Here is a 17,141-nt window from a genome sequence, read left to right as displayed (position 1 = left end):
AAAGACTGAAGGAAGTTGTCTCAGAGCCACATGCAGCCACGAAACAGCCCGAGGAAATCCAGAGCAACTCCTTTTACTTGGTCCCATCTGGAATAATGTGAACCTGGAGCTCTTTGCTGGTACATCCCCGACACCGGGTCGGCTCCGTACAGCTCAGGGGATGGCGATGCCAGTGCCCAACGCAGGCAAAGGTGCCGGCATCGACGGGGGGTAGGAGCTGCAACCACACTGCCAAGGGGGGCGACCCCAGAACAGGACCCAGGGAGAGGAGGAAACGGCAGCCACCGAACTGGGGCAAACACGGTACCGCTCTCTCGCGTGTCAGGGGAAAGGAGAAATAGCAAGTGACTGGTGCCGTCCCAATGGTCTCCAGGTGATTTCACCAGTCACATCACCGATTCGCTCACTCCTGAGCAGGCGGGGGTTACAGTGCACAAGGGGAGCCCGGGGCTTCCTCAGCTTGGAGGAGAGACGGTGGAGGCCTCGCTGCCACCTGCAACTACCTCACGGGAGCCTGTACAGAAGGGAGAAGGAGACTCTTGGAGGCACACCGGGATGGGACAGGAGGCAACGGACACAAGCTGAAGCACAAGAAATTACACTGAGATATACAGACAACTTTTTTACCCTGGAAACCAAGACTGGTACATGGGCCAAAGGGGTCTGTGGGACCTCCAACCTTGGAGACATGCAAAGCAAACTGATCTAGCTGGCCCTCCTCTGAGCAACCGGTTATGGCAGAAAGCTCCAGACATCCCTTCCAACCTAAATTATTCTGTAATTCTGTGTATTGACATATTTGGCCAGTCACAGCATCTAAGGGCACAGAAATCCCTGCTCAGAAACCTCTTCGTGTTTTTCCTCTCTTCTAAGGGGAGGCCCATCCAGATGGCTCGTGAATACTCGTGGTTGTAATCTCTCTCCCTGGTCAACTAATCCCTGCAATTGAATAATAAAAAAAAATAAATCCTAAATTGTCTATTGCTCCCAATTCTTTTCCTTCCCAGCTGCGCCATGGAGAATGGGGGCTTTTAATTTTATAGAGTTCATTTCGAATCACTTTAATCTCTTCCCTTAACATAGTTCATCAGAGAAGTCAATTCCCCCTGTGACTGCCTCTTTCTGACGAGAACAAGCTCAGGCTTCTCTCCCCGTTTCCCTTATTCCTATTTCAGACCAGATTAGGTTTGCTGAGCCCTACCCCGCGCTCCTCATCCTCAGGCGTCTGGGGAAGGCTCTCGTCGCTCTCTGGTGACCCTGGGTGCCCCCCAGCACACCTCGACTCCGGAGCAGCCTCGTGCTCTCTTCTGTCTTTACCTGCGGTCGTGCTTCCCAGTGAGGTGGACGAGACGGGGGGAGCCCGTCCCCAACGGCCTCTCACCCTCCGCCCAAGCAGAGCTCACCCCAACCGTCTCTTACCGGCAACGTGCTCGGAAACACTGCTCCCCAGGGGCTGAGTCCACCAAAGAAAATACTTTTATTCAGCATACAGCCCGGCATCTACTCCTGTTCTCAAGTACACCCCTCCATATATTCATAGCTTTCTTTTCACCTTATTAAGCCAAAAAAGACCAAATTACATACCCTGTCCCAGTCTCCGGTTCAGCCGTGTTCCCTGCTCTACCGCACAGGGCATCCATTCAATCCTGCAACTATTTCAAAGGCTTTTCCTGAAATCTGAAGTCACTTGTGTGTAATTTTCTCAAGTACTTTCAAGTTGTTCCTCAAACACTGTCATTATGTTAATCTTCTCCCACGTTTGAGACCTCCAGTGAAGTCAGAGATGATGGAATAAGCACTCTCCTGCAAATCGTGTTAATTGATCTGCTGCAGTCATCTTACCGCACCCTACTTAGTTCTTAATTTCTGCTCTCAAGGAATCTATTGGCCCAAATGTTTAATATTTAAAAAATGGGGAAGAAATCCAATTTTTTTTGTCCTATTTATTAAGGCGATCCTAAAACCACCACGTGAATCCTCATGCCACACTCCTGACCACCACCCTACGTCCACAAGCTGCCCGCTATCGACTCCAAACTCCGCTTCCACCCCGTAACGCCGACAACACGCACCCTCGTGCCCCTGACGGCTCCGCTCCCCTGTGCTCAGCCCCACGCTGCCAGCCCGGCCGCCCACGCCGTCCCCCTGCTCCAGCAACAGCCGCGCTGTGAGCTCCAGAAAGAGAGCAGAGAAGCTTCCGCTGAAACGGTGCTTCTGCAGCCACCCGGTCCCTCTGCCGTGGGATGTCTTCTGCTGGTTGGGCGGCCGATGGCTCCAGCACATCACCCACCCCTGCAGACGGGGCGGTGGGTGCTGCGCAGGTGCCAGCGCGGGGTCTCAAGGACAGTGACAGAGGCAGCCACTTGTTCTACCTCGCACGGGTTTTCCCTGACTCAGCGGTGAGGCTCTCTCACTTTTGCGCTCAGAGCAACCCATGAGTGAACGACGAGCACATATATACGCTTTAAGAAACTTCTTTTTCATTTCCTGTCTTCACACTGTGAGTGTTTTGACACAGCAGGAGCAGAAGACGCAGCACCCCCCTGCCCAGCACCACCACCACCACTGTCTCACCGTCTCCACCAAAGCCAACCCTGGCTCCTTCTCATTTCAGGAGAGAGTAAAAGCACTCGCATTGCACGTCATTGGGCAAACTAACGGAATAACGATCATTACAGGCTATTAAACACAAAGACATTGCCTCTGGCTCAGGAAGCCTCCGAACAGAAAATTGCTGCAGGCAGGAATAATATTTTGGGTTGCTTATTCTGTTCTCATAACGGCACGAAGCACCTGCCATTGGCCACCGTGCAACACCGGATACTGGCCTGAAGGACCTGTAGCGTGCTCCACAGTGGCCGCCCTCGTGCTTTTATGTTGCATGACTACGCACCATACTATGGGATGCAGCTAAAACCCTCCAATCTGTTCCAATTCAACCCATCAAAATCTGTCAAAACCCCGGGTTTTCACCTCCGGTGTCAGCACCGTTGCTGTGATCCAGCAGATCCCAGCCACATGTTGGCGGAGCAGCCCAGTTTATCAGCACTTTGCATGCACTGGCTGCCTGGGAACGCCAAGACCAACCAGACTATGATCTGCAAGAAGACACTGACAACTGGGTGCAGAAGAGGTCCAGGTCACAAATGAAGATGTTGAGCTGCACTGACCCGGTAGTGTCTCCTGGGGTACTCCACTAATGGACAGCCTGCAACCGGCCCTTGTGCCACTGATCACAACCCTCTGGGCCCAGTCATTTGGACAGTGTTCAACCCACCTCGCTCTCCACGTACGTAACCTTACTTTGTCAGCTCATCTGGGAGGGCCTTACATGAGACAGTGTCAAAAGCCTTACCGAAGCTGAGACAAACAACACCCACCGCTCTCCCCTCATCCAAGCTCATCGCCTCACTGCAGAAGGCTCTCGGCTTGGTTCAGCAGGATTTCCCCTCCACAAATCCACGCTGGCTACTCCCAGTCACCAACTTGCCCTTCATGTGTTTGGAAATGGTTTCCAGGCTTAGTTCCTCCATCACCTTCCCAGCGATCAAGACGAGACTCACCAGCCTGGAGTTCCCCACACTCTCCTCCTTGTCCTTCTCGAAGACAGGAGCGGCATTTGCTTTCTTCCAGTCACCAGGAATCTCCTGACCACCATGCCCTTTCAAAGATGACGCAGAGTGGCCTGGCAACGCCATCAGCCAGCTCCCTCAGCACTCACCTGTGCATCTCATCAGGCCCATGGAGTCGTGTATGTCCTGTTTGTTTAAACGTTCCCTAACCTGATCCTCCCCTACCCGGGGCAGAGCGAGAACAGAGCGACGTCTGCCCACCACGTGCTCCTGACCTCCGCTGCTGGATGATAAGTGAGTCCCTGAGTTGGAGCTGGTCTTTTCATCTTCAAATTATTTTTCTTCCTCAGATTTGTCCCGCTGCCTTCTGAACCCCTGTCAGTTTTTAGCACTCTGCGTGTCACTTAGCACGGAGTCGCAGAGGTCAGCTGTATGTCAGATGGAGAACCTCCTCCTTTTGTTCACTTTCCATGTTCTTGTTCATTTTCTTGTTTTCAATGCTCATGTGGGTTAGAAGAAGGGACAGTGGGGTGGATAGAAAACTGGTTGAAAGACAGAGCTCGGAGTGTCATGATTAGGGGCACGGAGTCTAGTTGGAGGTCAGTGACGAGTGGTGTTCCCCAGGGGTCAGTACTGGGCCCAGTCCTGTTAAATATATTCATCAATGACCTGGGCGAGGGGACAGAGTGCACCCTCAGCAAGTCTGCCGATGACACAAAGCTGGGGTGGGGGTGGCTGATGCAGCAGAAGGCTGTGCCGACATCCAGAGAGACCTGGACGGCTGGAGAGTTGTGGGGAGAGGAACCTCATGAAATTCAACAAGGGCAAGTGTAGGGTGCTGCACCTGGGGAGGAATAACCCCCGCACCAGGACAGGTTGGGGGTGACCTGTTGGAGAACAGCTCTGTGGAAAGAGACCTGGGAGTCCTGGGGGACAACAGGATGACCATGAGCCAGCAATGGGCCCTGGTGGCCAAGAAGGCCAACGGCATCCTGGGGTGCATCAAGAAGAGCGTGGCCAGCAGGCGGAGGGAGGTCATCCTCCCCCTCTGCTCTGCCCTGGGGAGGCCACGGCTGGAGCTCTGGGTCCAGTTCTGGGCTCCCCGGTTCCAGAAGGACGGGGAACTGATGGAGAGGGGACAGCAAAGATGCTGAGGGGACTGGAACCCCTCTCTGATGGGGAAAGGCTGAGGGATTTGGGTCTCTTCAGTCTGGAAAAAAGACGGCTGAGGGGGGACCTTATCAACGCTGATAAATACTGAAAGGGGGGGTGTCAGGAGGACGGGGCCAGGCTCTTCTCAGTGGTGCCCGGGGACAGGACAAGGGGTAACGGGCACAAACTTGACCATGGGAAGTTCCACCTAGACACGAGGAGGAACTTCTTTGCTGTGAGGGTGGCAGAGCCCTGGCACAGGCTGCCCAGAGAGGTGGGGGAGTCTCCGTCTCTGGAGACATTCCAACCCCGCCTGGAGGCGTTCCTGTGCCACCTGCTCTGGGTGACCCTGCTCTGGCAGGGGGTGGGACGGGTTGATCTCCAGAGGGCCCTTCCAACCCCTACCATGCTGTGATTCCATGATTCTGTGATTCTTGTTTCAAGATGCGCAGATGTGGCACTTCAGGACATGGTTTAGTGGTGGACTGAGCAGCGTTAGGTTTATGGTTGGCCTCAATGATCTTAAAGGTCTCTTCCAACCTAAATGATTCTCTGATTCTACGATCTGGTACCTCATGCTCTTGCACGGGAAGAGACAGGCAGAGACCAGCTACCTCTGGTTCACCTTTTCTGTATCACACATTTATGGGCTTCCAGCAAACCCCTTCTCCTTCATCATCACTTTCCAACGCTTGAGAGTTTCAGTCTATCTGATCTCGTTTCTTACGGAAGATGTTTCACAGTTTTGAGCACCTGTTAGTTTTCTCTGCCAACTTTTCAAGAATTACTTTTGAAGTCTGAAAGACCAAGACTGCATGCAGGTTTCAAGATGTGGCTGTAGTAGAGATTTATGCAGAGATATTAATAACTACATTTTCCGTTTTGTTCTTTTTTCCTTTTGTAACAATTCCAAAAATTCAATTTTTTTTTTTTGTTTTTTTTTTTTTTTTTAGGTTTGGACTGGACTCACGGGAAGCCCCAAACCTTGTTCCTGAGCAGCAGTCAGTCCAAAACGTTCTCTGAATATGAAATACTACCACTGCTTTTTCCCCAAATGCATTACTTCTCGTTTTTCTGTGATGGTGTCCAGCTGCTGTTTGACCGCCCAGCGCCCAGTGTCACCAGCGACCCTCCTTCACAACCGCTGTAGCTGCATTTTCTGACCTACTCTTTTGCCTGGTTTTTCGAATGCCTCAGTGCTAAAGAAGATGTTTTCCGAGTGATGTCAGATCTTTATTCCTAAGCAATTACGAGGAGCTGAAAAACCTTTAACGGGCAAGAGCACCTCACAGTGTTTGTGTGTGTTATCTTGCATGTGCCAAAAAAAAAATTACTTTAGTATCACACTGTTTATCAACCCAGGTTGATGCAATCCCATCCACCTACTCCTGTTTCGCTTAACGAATGTAATTTTGACTCATCTGCAAATTTTGACTTATTTCGTGCCCTTTAAAACCAAGAGCAACCAGTGACCCTGGCACAGACCTTCAGGGGGTTCCCTGTAGCATTTGGCCATGGTGGAAACAGATTGTTTTCCCCCTCTGCTTTTCTTCTTTACTGTTTTTTGAGTCATAGCAGCACTTTCTCTTTCGCCCATGGTCAGTCAAGAATCTAAACAGCCCTGAAGAAGCGCGTCACAGGATTTTTGAAAATCAAAACAAGTCACACACATTACTTTGAGTAAAAAGTGGTCAGTGGTCAGACCCACGGAGACGGATTTGGGATAAGCAGCTCAGTAAACCAGAACACATTCACTGCCTTGTTGGTACGCTCCAAGGCTTCAGGATAACTTAGTTTTTGTATAATGGATTCTCACAATTTGCTCCTGTCACGTCATAAGCAATAATGCCCATCCAATTCCTTTCAAGACCTATAGTTTCTAAAAGTACTAAAGTCTGACTCAAGCAGAGATCACGTTCCACAGAGTGGAACATTTACCCCTCAAACACAGAAACCCAGCACCAAAAGCGCATTCCCAAATCCAGCCAGCGGACCCGTCCCTGAAGCCCAGCCTCCTACAACACGTCCACCAGCCACACATGCTCAAGACCAACCGCAAACCAGCAACATCCCCCCTGCTTTCACGATTCCTTCCCTGTCGAGTCTGACCATCTTCCCAAAGGCCGGTCTCCACAGTACGAGTGCACCCAGTCGCCGCGTACCATCGGAGCCCTGCGAACACCCCGCGGTGCAGGCACTGCCGGCAGGCTGGAGCGGCAGCCACCTTCATGCCATCCCCTGCACAAAGGCATCCTCCTCCTCCCCCTCCAGAGCAAAGCTATACCTGCACCTGCAGCCGACGCGTGTCCTTCAGTTCCCGGAGCACACCAAAAATCCTGCAGAAGGTTTGCTCCTCAACCGAGACACGAGCCAGACCGCCCCGCAGCTTCAGCGTTTCATTCGCCTAAGCCTTACCTAGGACTTATGATTCAGACTATAACTGAATTGACCAAAACAACCAGAAAAGTTTCCTTCCCGTGAAATGAAAACAACGTTTACTGCTCTGTCAGGGAAAAGAGATATTTCCACAGAGATGAACCTCCTGGTAATCACAAAGGAAAGACGCTGATGCTTACCTGTGAGAGGTGAAATTGTCGTAAGAGCCCACAGTATAATGTCGGAAGAGACGCTTTGTTCTGTCTTCTCTGGTTTCTACAAGAAAAAAGACAGATCACAAAGCTGAGAGTTAAAGGAACACTTCTCCATGGTCTCTGCTTCCCCAACGCGTGCACAGACAGAGTGAACCCCCTTCCACGCCAGCATTTATCAATAAACAATAATCCGGGTGCAGACATGTGTCAACGTGGTTGGTCCCATGCGTGCTCGTGTACAGTCCCATATGCACACCAACAGCTTCTCTCAAGATAAAATCACTTCACCAAAACTTCTAAACCACATCAAGGCGTCAAATTCCACCAAGACTCCAAAGCAGAACCGAAGCAGAGAATCACTGCTGCTAAGGTGAACACACACGCCATGTCCCGTGGCAGCCACATTCCTTCCCTTGTTCTGTTTGGCCACATCAATGTTGCACGTCTTGGCACAGAGGGATGCAGCTCCCACGGAACAGATGGCAAGGGTCCTGTTAGCCTTCCCTCCCCTGGTGGTCACCGAGCTCTCCCGGTGCACAGGAACCCAGAGAGACTCCTGTTCCCACTCCTCCATCAGCCACCGGCGCCAGCCCCCAGCGCTGTGGCCGCACTCGTGGCAGAGGGCGTTTCAGGCCATACTTGTTGGACCGACCTCCCCTTTAGGGTGTTACAACTCAGGACTTGGCCAGCCTGCCTGCCTCGGAAGTGTGAAAAAGCCAGAGAACCTGCCAGCCTGATCCATGAAGCCGAAACAAAAGAGACGCTGCGGCCTCCAGGTGCCGGATGCTGTCGGAAGGCAGCCCGACTCGTGGCTACATGGACAGAGGTGCCGCTGCAGACATCCGAAATAGGGTCTGCAGCTAAGGGCTTCAGAGGAGACGTGACAGGGAGATGGAAAAGAATCTAAGCCAGACATTCCCAGCTACCTAACACAGAATTCCCATTCTCCTAACACAGGAGGAATCTGCATCACGCTACCAAGCCCAAATCTACATGTGACCCAGGACTGCTGTCACACGCTCATCCTGCAGAAAGCAACCAGCTCCTCGCACCAACGTGGCTGAGTACGTTACACTCAACCAACTCACCCACGGCTACAGTCGGGTGATGGGACCCCAAACCACCAGGTAACTCCACTCCTCTGCTTTGCCACCACTTCCCTGGGAAGCCCTCGGCGCTTCCGCACCACGGGCTGTAGCTGTCGGTCTGACTGAAACTCAGCGGGTCTTTAAGACGCTACCAGGGCAGTCGGAATGAAGAACGGGGATGAATGAGCGAGGAAATAAAGAGCAAAGCATGGATGAGACTCACCTTTTGTTCTTCAGTAGGGACACAAACTGTTTGCACCCAAAGCAGTAACGACACAAAATAAACATCTCTCTTAACCCCTGCTGGGATTCAGAATGGCAACAGCCAGTGGGAAGGGGCTGCAAAAGCCGAGGGGCAGCTTTTGCTGTTCCTACAGCAGTCGATCCAACAGATTCTTTTAAGCTCAGGCCAGGATGGACTTTCCAGCCTGTCATCCTTCATCCCGGTCTCACGATGACATGAAACCTTCGCTGCTGGCAGCGGGAAATGCTCCCCCCACCCTGGGGACAGACCACAGCCCTCGAGGCGGCAGCAGCAGCCGTGTCACCCCGCTGTCACACTGCCCCACCTCTCACACCTCCCCGACGGACACCGCTGCCCTCCAAACCGGGTACCGCTCCCAGAGCCGTAGCCTCTCTGGTCACAAACTTTACAGAAGTTTAGAAACAAAATCACCAAATACAGTACTTCTTTATACAGCCTTGGGGGGGGTTTCTAGCCCTGATTCTTGTTTTTCCACTCCTCTTGTGTGGTTATTTAGCTTTTTCTTTCTTTCTCAGAAGAGCTGAAGACCAGCCCCGGCGCGCTGGCACTTGGTGCCCCCAGAGAAGCTCCCTACGTTTGTGGTTCTGGCTCTCGCTCCTACAGCGGCGATCTCCAAAGGGGGGCCGCAAGACAATCCACTGGGGTGTGGGAAGAAAACATTTTTTTGTACCATTGGTAACATTTAAAAACATTTTTAAAATGGGGTTTATTCCATCTTTATCCCACTATTTTTCAGTTTCCATTTTTGCCTGTGCTTCACAGTGCGCGTAGCACATGAGCAGAGTAGTACAGGTATAGGTGTGTGTACATATATATCTACAGGTGTAGATACACACACACAGGTATAGGCATGTCTATGTGTACATATGTGTATATACGCAGGGGTGGCGTATATATATATATATATACACACACATAAGAAAATATGTGCGTAGAGAGGGTGCGTGCTCAAAATATTTTTTCCCCGAGGGGCCCGTGATCAAAGCGGTGAGCGGCGTGGGACATGCAGCATCACAGAGATTAACGCGGGTGCTCTGGCAAACCCCCCCAAAGCCACGGGTGCTCAGCAGCCCCCAGCTGCCCCACAGCGCCGGCGGGGGCCAGGACACCGTGCTGGGCCAGCAGCAGCCTGACCCTTGCGGTGCCACCGCTTCGGAGCATTCGGGGGACGTCCCCATGCAGGGAGCAGCCCCCGGTGACCCAACGCGCTCTTCCAGCCTCGCCTGACGCGTTTACCTAATCCGGAGGGAGATTTCTTGGAGCCTGATGGTGCAAGGGGGGCTGAGGGCACCCCGTGAATCTTCTGATGAGGTGGTCGTCCACCAAGCCCCGTCTTTGCGGTCATGGGAAAAACTGTCTCAAAGAACCAAGGAATTAATCTTACTGGCAAAAAGAGACGCTACACCAAAACATGGAGATGTTAAGGACTGAGCCTTCCCCATCCCTGGAGGGGTTCAAGGCCAGGTTGGATGGGGCTTGGAGCAACCTGGGCTGGTGGGAGGTGTCCCTGCCCAGGGCAGGGGGTGGCACTGGGTGGCCTTTAAGGTCCCTTCCAACCAAAACCGTTCAGTGATTCTATGATCAGCACAGCAACACGTGGCAGAGTTAAAGGAGATATCCCTTTCGCCTGGATCATCGGAAGCAGCTTCTCACCTTGCTCACGCTCCTCCCTGGAGGCAGAGGGTTCTCAGCTCCAGGTCGGGGGCAACACTGGACTCTGCCCCCGCAGCACACCCAGAGCACACTGCGGCCATAAGGAAAAGGAGACCCCGACGTGCTGTCGGGAAGCACCTGCACCCCACATCGGCCCCTTCCTGGTGCTGCCGGAGCATCCAGATGAGGAGCAGCCACCCGCCCCCGTACTGCCAGCATGCCATGGGGATCCCGCAGCCCTCCCCACTGAGGGACGAGGAAACACAGCACAGGCCGAAAACATACCTAAAGGACAAGTCTTGTTGTGCCTGTGAACAAGTTGGCACCCACGACTCTCACCAACTTGACATGGATGTACAAAAAAAAAAATATTTGGGAGCTGCTTCTCTCCCAGAACCTTTTCTCTGGCACGTCCCGACTGCTTTTGGCCAGCCGTGGGATGTTAATATTCCTGTATTTTTGTCTAAGGTATTGGGCAGTCTTACCTAGAAAGAACAGCCTTTTAAAAACTTGACAAAAGCGCTTTACAAGCAGAGAACGGAGCAGCGTGAGGAGGGCCTGCAGCCCTCCGTGTGCTCCTCCTGCTGCCCAGGACGAAAAAATTTGCTTAGCGATATGGTTTAGTGATGGTTTTTGTCAGAGTTAGGTTGACGGTTGGACTCGATGATCTGAAAGGTCCCTTCCAACCAAGGGAATCCTATGAAACACGTGGGGGTGGCGGTGGGAGAGGGAAGGAGCGAGGGCTCCGCAGAGGCGCTGGTGCGGCACAGCCATGGCAGGTCCTGGCAGTGACGGCGAGCGCAGCCACCCGCCCGTGGTGGGCGAAGACGCTCTTCAGTAAGGCATTCACAGCCCCCTCAGGCCCCTGCGAGGGAGGACGGTGCTGCTGCGGCACAGCCCCGTCGGGACAGGCAGCCCCTTCTCCCCCCGCCTCCCTCCGCGCTGCACGGGCGCCCGTCCCTCGCTGCAAACACCTCTGTCGACCCCACTCCCGATAAAAGAAGGGCAATGTGGTGACGGGAGCTGGATTTATGGGCTGTCCGCAGCCCAAAGGCTCGTTCCCTTCCTGACTCCTAAATATAGCCGCTGCCGAGCGCCTCTAATGGAGCCGTCACGGAGGCACCAGGGACCAAGGCTGATGGATGGAGAGGAGCGAGTCGCTGCGAGATAGGTGTGGAGGGGGAGGCTCTATATTTAGAGAGGAGGGAGCAAGAGGATGGCAGGGCAGCCGGGGGGGACAGGCCGTGCCCAGGGGGTGGCAGGGGTTCAGCAGCAGCGCAGACACCCCCAGGGACAGCGCGAGCTGGGGAACAGGAACAGGGAATACAGAACCTCGGCCGGGGCAGCAGGAGGAGCACACGGAGCACACGGAGGGGCTCTCCTCACGCTGCTCTGTACGCTGCCTGTAAAGCGCTTCTGTCAAGTTATTAAAAGGCCGTTCTTTCTAGGTAAGACTGCCCAATACATTAAATAAAAATACAGGAATACTAACATCCCACGGCTGGCCAAGAGCAGTCGGGACGTGCCAGAGAAAAGGTTCTGGGAGAGAAGCAGCTCCCAAACCAGCCGGACAGAGAGCCTCGCTGGGCCAGAGCAGACTGCCAAGAAGCTCGGGTGCCATTCCCACGCATCCTCCAGCACCCGGATTGTCCCCATCCTCTCTTCTCTCAGGCACCAAGACTGGGTTGCAAATAGAAAAAATAACTCTTTTGGAATGTGAAAATGTACCTTTTTGCTTCTACAGAATGTTGGAACTATATTTCTAAATATAATTTAGAATTTAATTCAATTCGATTTACTCTTATTAAATGCAAGATTTATGCACCACTAATTATCATCAGCAATTTCTCTTTCCTCATCTATTTTTGACCACCTGCTCCTGCATCACAACAAGCACCTTAGCAGCAGGCCTCCTCAGAGGTGAACGGGACCTTGCAGCCAACTCGCCCCAACACGCATCTTCCCTGATGTCATCGGCTGCGTGTCCTTCAGGCCAGCGCAGCGGACACCTGCCCCGCAGCACTGGGTGAAGAATGACAAGTCGTTTTTTGGAAAGTGACCTCTCTAATCATTTGATGCAGCAGCGGGGACGTGATGGTCATCATCCAAGAGCTACATCAAACCGCTTGAGAGGTCAAGGTCACAGCAAACCATAGAGCCATCGGGCAGATCAGGAACTGAGGGAGGGAGATACCAGTTCTACTCCGTGCTAGTCAAGAAAGAGGGTCTAAAATAGATTATATCTTCTAAGTTGAAATGCCAACTAAAAGCAGTAACATGCAAGTCAGAGGAGATGTGGTCTCAGGAATGGAGAATGACAGGGTTGGTATTCCTGCCTTCTCAAGTACATGGACACTTCTTGTGCCAACACACCCAGGAGGAGCCTGGCAGATCATAGAATGGGTTGGGTTGAAGGGACCTTAAAGCCCACCCAGTGCCACCCCCTGCCCTGGGCAGGGACACCTCCCACCAGCCCAGGTTGCTCCAAGCCCCGTCCAACCTGGCCTTGAACCCCTCCAGGGATGGGGCAGCCACAGCTTCTCTGGGCACCCTGGCCCAGGGGCTCACCCCCCTCACAGCAAAGGATTTCTTCCCGATATCTCATCCCAATCTCCCCTCTTCCAGTGGAAAACCCTTCCCCCTCGTCCCGTGGCTCCCCTCCCTGAGCCAGAGTCCCTCCCCAGCTTTCCTGGAGCCCCTTTAGGGACTGGAAGGGGCTGGAAGGTCTCCCCGGCGCCTTCTCTTCTCCAGGCTGAACCCCCCCAGCTCTCTCAGCCTGTCCCCACAGCAGAGGGGCTCCAGCCCTCCCAGCATCTCCGGGGCCTCCTCTGGCCCCGCTCCAACAGCTCCGTGTCTCTCCTGTGCAGATGAGCCCTGTCTCAGTACAGGAGCACCATTCATTGCTTTTTGAACTGCCTCATCACCCAGGAAGAGACACCACGTTCAGCTGATGCTCCCAGTGAAGACAAGCGGTGGGTGGTCTCATCCTCTCACAGCGGCTGGACCATGAGCCTGGCTGAAGCCACCCCATGCCAAGGGTGAGCTGTGCTGCTCCAGCACTGGGACCAAGGGAGCAGAACCCTCCAAAGCTGGGAAGGGGTCTGGTGGGAGAGCTGTGGCTCCACAGCATGTCTGAGAAGCAGTGTCTCAGCCCTGGAGCAAGGAAGGGTCTGCAGTCCCCACCCGGCTCCCCCCAGCACTGCTGCCCGTTGTGGATCTCACCCACGTGTCCCACGCCGGGCTCCAGAGCACCTGACTCTGAGTAGGCTGATGAGCAGATGCCACCACAATTAAAGTCTCTTCCAGGCTCCGTGCCAGGGAGCCAATCTGGCTGGGGCGGCCTCAGAGCGCCGGTGATGAAGAGAAAGGGAATTATTTCAGGAGAAGAAATGCTGAACTGTGCCGAGAGGGGAAGGACACACAGCGCCTGAGAGCGGAGAGGAGCCTGATGCCGCTCCACGTGGAGAAGGAGCCGGAGCAGGGAAGATGCTGGAGTCCATCCCCTCCATCCCCGTGGGCAGCCTGGGCAGGGGCTCTGCCTGCCACCGCCCCCAGCCCCACTTCAAGTGCACGACAGCATGGAAACCCTTCAGGCATGACTCTTCCCCTTCTGCCCGGGCTGCCAGGAGAATGAACCAGCTCATGTCCCTGCGGCACCCGCATCCGCTGACTGAGAACAGCGAAAAGCTCAAGAACGTCTTTGCTTAGCGATTTGTGGTATTACTGTATTTTATGCAAATAGTTAACGAATTTATGCTTTCCCCATGACTGATCTTTATCCTGTGAAATTCAAATACAACTTTTCTCTGAGTGTGAATACTTTTAGAAGCCTTGCTGTACCATTCTTAGTTCCATGCAACAATTTACATACAAGATGTGATAAATTTGGTGAAACTTTGGCCTGCCTTACACAAATGCACAGAGGAGGTAATTGTATTAGTCCCTCTTGCCCTTAATTCATGAGTTATACTTGCAATACAATTATCCTTGTTAGAGTTTTTAGCTTATCTGTAACTGAAATAATGCAAATAAAATGAAAGCCTACTCTCAAACAGCTATGAGTCAGAGTGCAGCATCTGCGCATTACCTCTCACGGGGACTTAACGTCCAGGCTGCAGCCTGCGAGGAGCGGGGAGATCGGCTGGAGACACAACGCCAAGCCCACAAACGTAGCAGAGCAGGGACCGAGGAGGTTACCTTCAGCAGGAGGTCTCCACAGCTATTCCATGCGGATTTATCCACTTTTCTGCAACAAATGTATTTCCAGAAGTGCCACCCTGGCAGCTGTAGTCGTTTCTGTCTGCCCGACTTCACCTTCCTCCGTCACAGGCCGCTCTTGTCCGCAGCCTCCTCAGAAGCCACAACGCGTTGGGGGTAGCAGCCGCTGCAGCTCCCCGAGCAAACACCTCCCTTTTACATCACTGAACCTATACCAAAACCTTTATGCCAAATGCACGACCATCTCCACACCTTACAACTGCATCGCTCTTGTGGGACAGACACACTTCAGTCATGTTTATGCTTCTCATCCTTGCCCTCTGCAGACAGAACAAACGTCCCCAGGTCTTCCAGGGAGAGACGCCTGCAGGAACCTTTCGTGCAGACGATCCAGCCCACTGAAGCACGCCTGGTGCCAACTCACGCCAACAGGCTGAATCCTTTGTCCCCCTGCGCATGGACAGAACCACAACCCTCCTATGAATGTGGCATTGCATCTGTCCTCAATGTGAAGATGATACCAGAGAGGAACGGTCACACCAAAAACTGGGTGTTTCTAGTAGAGCAAGGCTCCAGAGTCGAAAGGATCCCACTGAAGATATGACTGTGGCCAGGCCTGAGGACGTTTTAGTGCCCACAACCCTCATGGCGGCCTCCACTGAAGTTCTGGCTCTGAGCTGGATCTTAACCAAAGCCTGTAATGTCCTTCCTGGAGTTCACAGAGCGCGTGGATGCAAACACAGCTGCAGCTATCTGAGGGTGGCATACCTTATAAATGACATGTGTCTGGTCGTCTGGCAAAACGAAAAAACAGGAACGCCTCTGGAGTATGTTCTTTTGCCCACAGCATCCGATCTTCTTGGGTCCTGACCTAAAGGCTTGGTTAACTAGACCTTCAAGTAGCAGTCGGGACCACCAGAGTCACAGTAAGGGACACAATGGGAATTCAGGGTCTGCCGGGGGTTCCGGTACTAGGTGTGTTCTCAGAGGTGCAGGCTTTAGCAGGGGTAGGGAGGTGCCAGATGGCCATAGTGGGGCCTGTTACGACCTCAGTGATGGCCAGGGTCACCCTACAGAAGCTATATGGTGACAGACATCCAAGAGCACGTATGTTCACGCTGCTCACCATGTGCAAAGACACAAGAAACCGACATCCAGCTGACGAGGCCCTGCAGTGATACTCGGCAGTCCCCGCAGAGAGCCGTCTTCCCGGGAGGGAATCGCGCCTCTGTGACAAGCTGCTCTTTGAAGAGTGTCGTCCCAGCACCCAGCCGAGGGGGGATCACTAAGGGCGCCGAGGGGAAGCTGGCAAGTGAGATCTGTCCCCCTGCAACAGCTCATTGCCGAGCTAGGAAACCCCCTGACAGCACAACGACCTGGAACTCGGCGCCAGCTACAGAGAACGGACATTCTGGAGACGTGGTGTGAAAGACTGGAACTTTGAAATAATTGTCTCAAAGCTTGCTTAAGCTTCTGCAAATCGATGGCAGGCTTGCAGGCCGATAGGAAGCTTGCTCGTGTCTGTTTAGCACCTTCTGCAGACCATCCTCCTGCTTGCCAGACACCCCCCGAGATTGCCAGCACCCAAGATTCCCCCAGCCAGAGAGGGTGCAGGCCTTTGGCTCTCAGAGTGGCCAGACCCTGCCTGGCCCGGGGCCCACCCGAGCCTGTGCCATTAACTCCAAAAGTGCCGAAGCACAACGACTGTGCCAAGCGCTGCCCAAGCAGCAAGGGGACAGGAAAAGCTTATACGGCAACCGTGTAAAACGACAGTTAGCTGGGCAAAGGCCACCGTCATGCTGATCGGTCAAGCTACGGACCGACCCTGGCTACCTGGACTATAAGTGGCGCAGCGACCCACCACAGTTTGGGAATCGGGACCGAGACCCCCACCACCATCAACCACGGATCAACGGGATGCCGCTGAACTTCCGGAGGACCGCCGAGACGTCATCGGGCCTGTGGTGGTGACTATACTCCTGCTACGCTCCGTAATACTGCGTCTTTTTTCTGTCTTTCCTCTACTTCTGCCTTTACTCTATCGCTTGTCTTAGTGACTTTTGCTGGGAATAACAATAAACCTGCAGTGAGCCGCATCTGACCTCGTTTGCGTCTTAATTTCACACTTGGAATCATTGCGAACCTCTCCTGGGCCTGATGTAGTTGGACCGAGATGTAACACGTGGACACCCGCTGGGCCAGAGAATGGTGACACTGCAAGTGGTGCCAGAATTGCACCCACAGCAAGTCTGGGGAGAATCACTTGTGTTTCTGTCCACCGATCCTCTAACATTACACTCCTGCTACAGGAGAACTGGGGCTGGCACCAAAGACTGGGGCGCTCTCATTCTCCACAGAGACTTAAAAGACTTCCCAGATGGGAAGGGTCTGGAGAAGACCTTCCAGGACGATGGTTTCAGAGATGCTTTGCACGTTGTCAGACAGCAGCAGTCAGTGCAGATGCTCTGAACAAAGAATGTGCTAGAAAAGGCTTAATTTCCTCCCCTCAGCAGCAGGAGTATCAGAACCATTACTCTCCTAAACCGAAGGAACGCGACGTCCATGGACTTGCCTAACCTCCTTTGGAGCCTTTCATCTGCAC

At 53.3% G+C, this 17,141-nt stretch overlaps 1 protein-coding gene across 10 annotated transcripts in view; it reads right to left on the bottom strand.

Annotated features, from left to right (window-relative positions):
* Nucleotides 1-17,141, bottom strand: part of SHANK3 (SH3 and multiple ankyrin repeat domains 3) — a 378,942-nt gene that overhangs the window by 116,763 nt on the left and 245,038 nt on the right. For all 10 annotated transcript variants that reach the window (XR_012585285.1, XM_074573072.1, XM_074573077.1 and 7 more), the window contains exon 15: nt 7,301-7,376. Coding sequence is in view for 9 of the 10 variants with exons in the window: in XM_074573072.1 (XP_074429173.1) it covers nt 7,301-7,376 (76 nt within the window). In the remaining variant the exon portion in view is untranslated. The remainder of the gene's footprint in view (nt 1-7,300; nt 7,377-17,141) is intronic.

Source organism: Larus michahellis, chromosome 1 (genome assembly GCF_964199755.1).
Source record: "Larus michahellis chromosome 1, bLarMic1.1, whole genome shotgun sequence".
In the NCBI taxonomy this organism is placed as follows: Eukaryota; Metazoa; Chordata; class Aves; order Charadriiformes; family Laridae; genus Larus; species Larus michahellis.
This window is presented reverse-complemented; position numbering and strand designations above follow the sequence as displayed.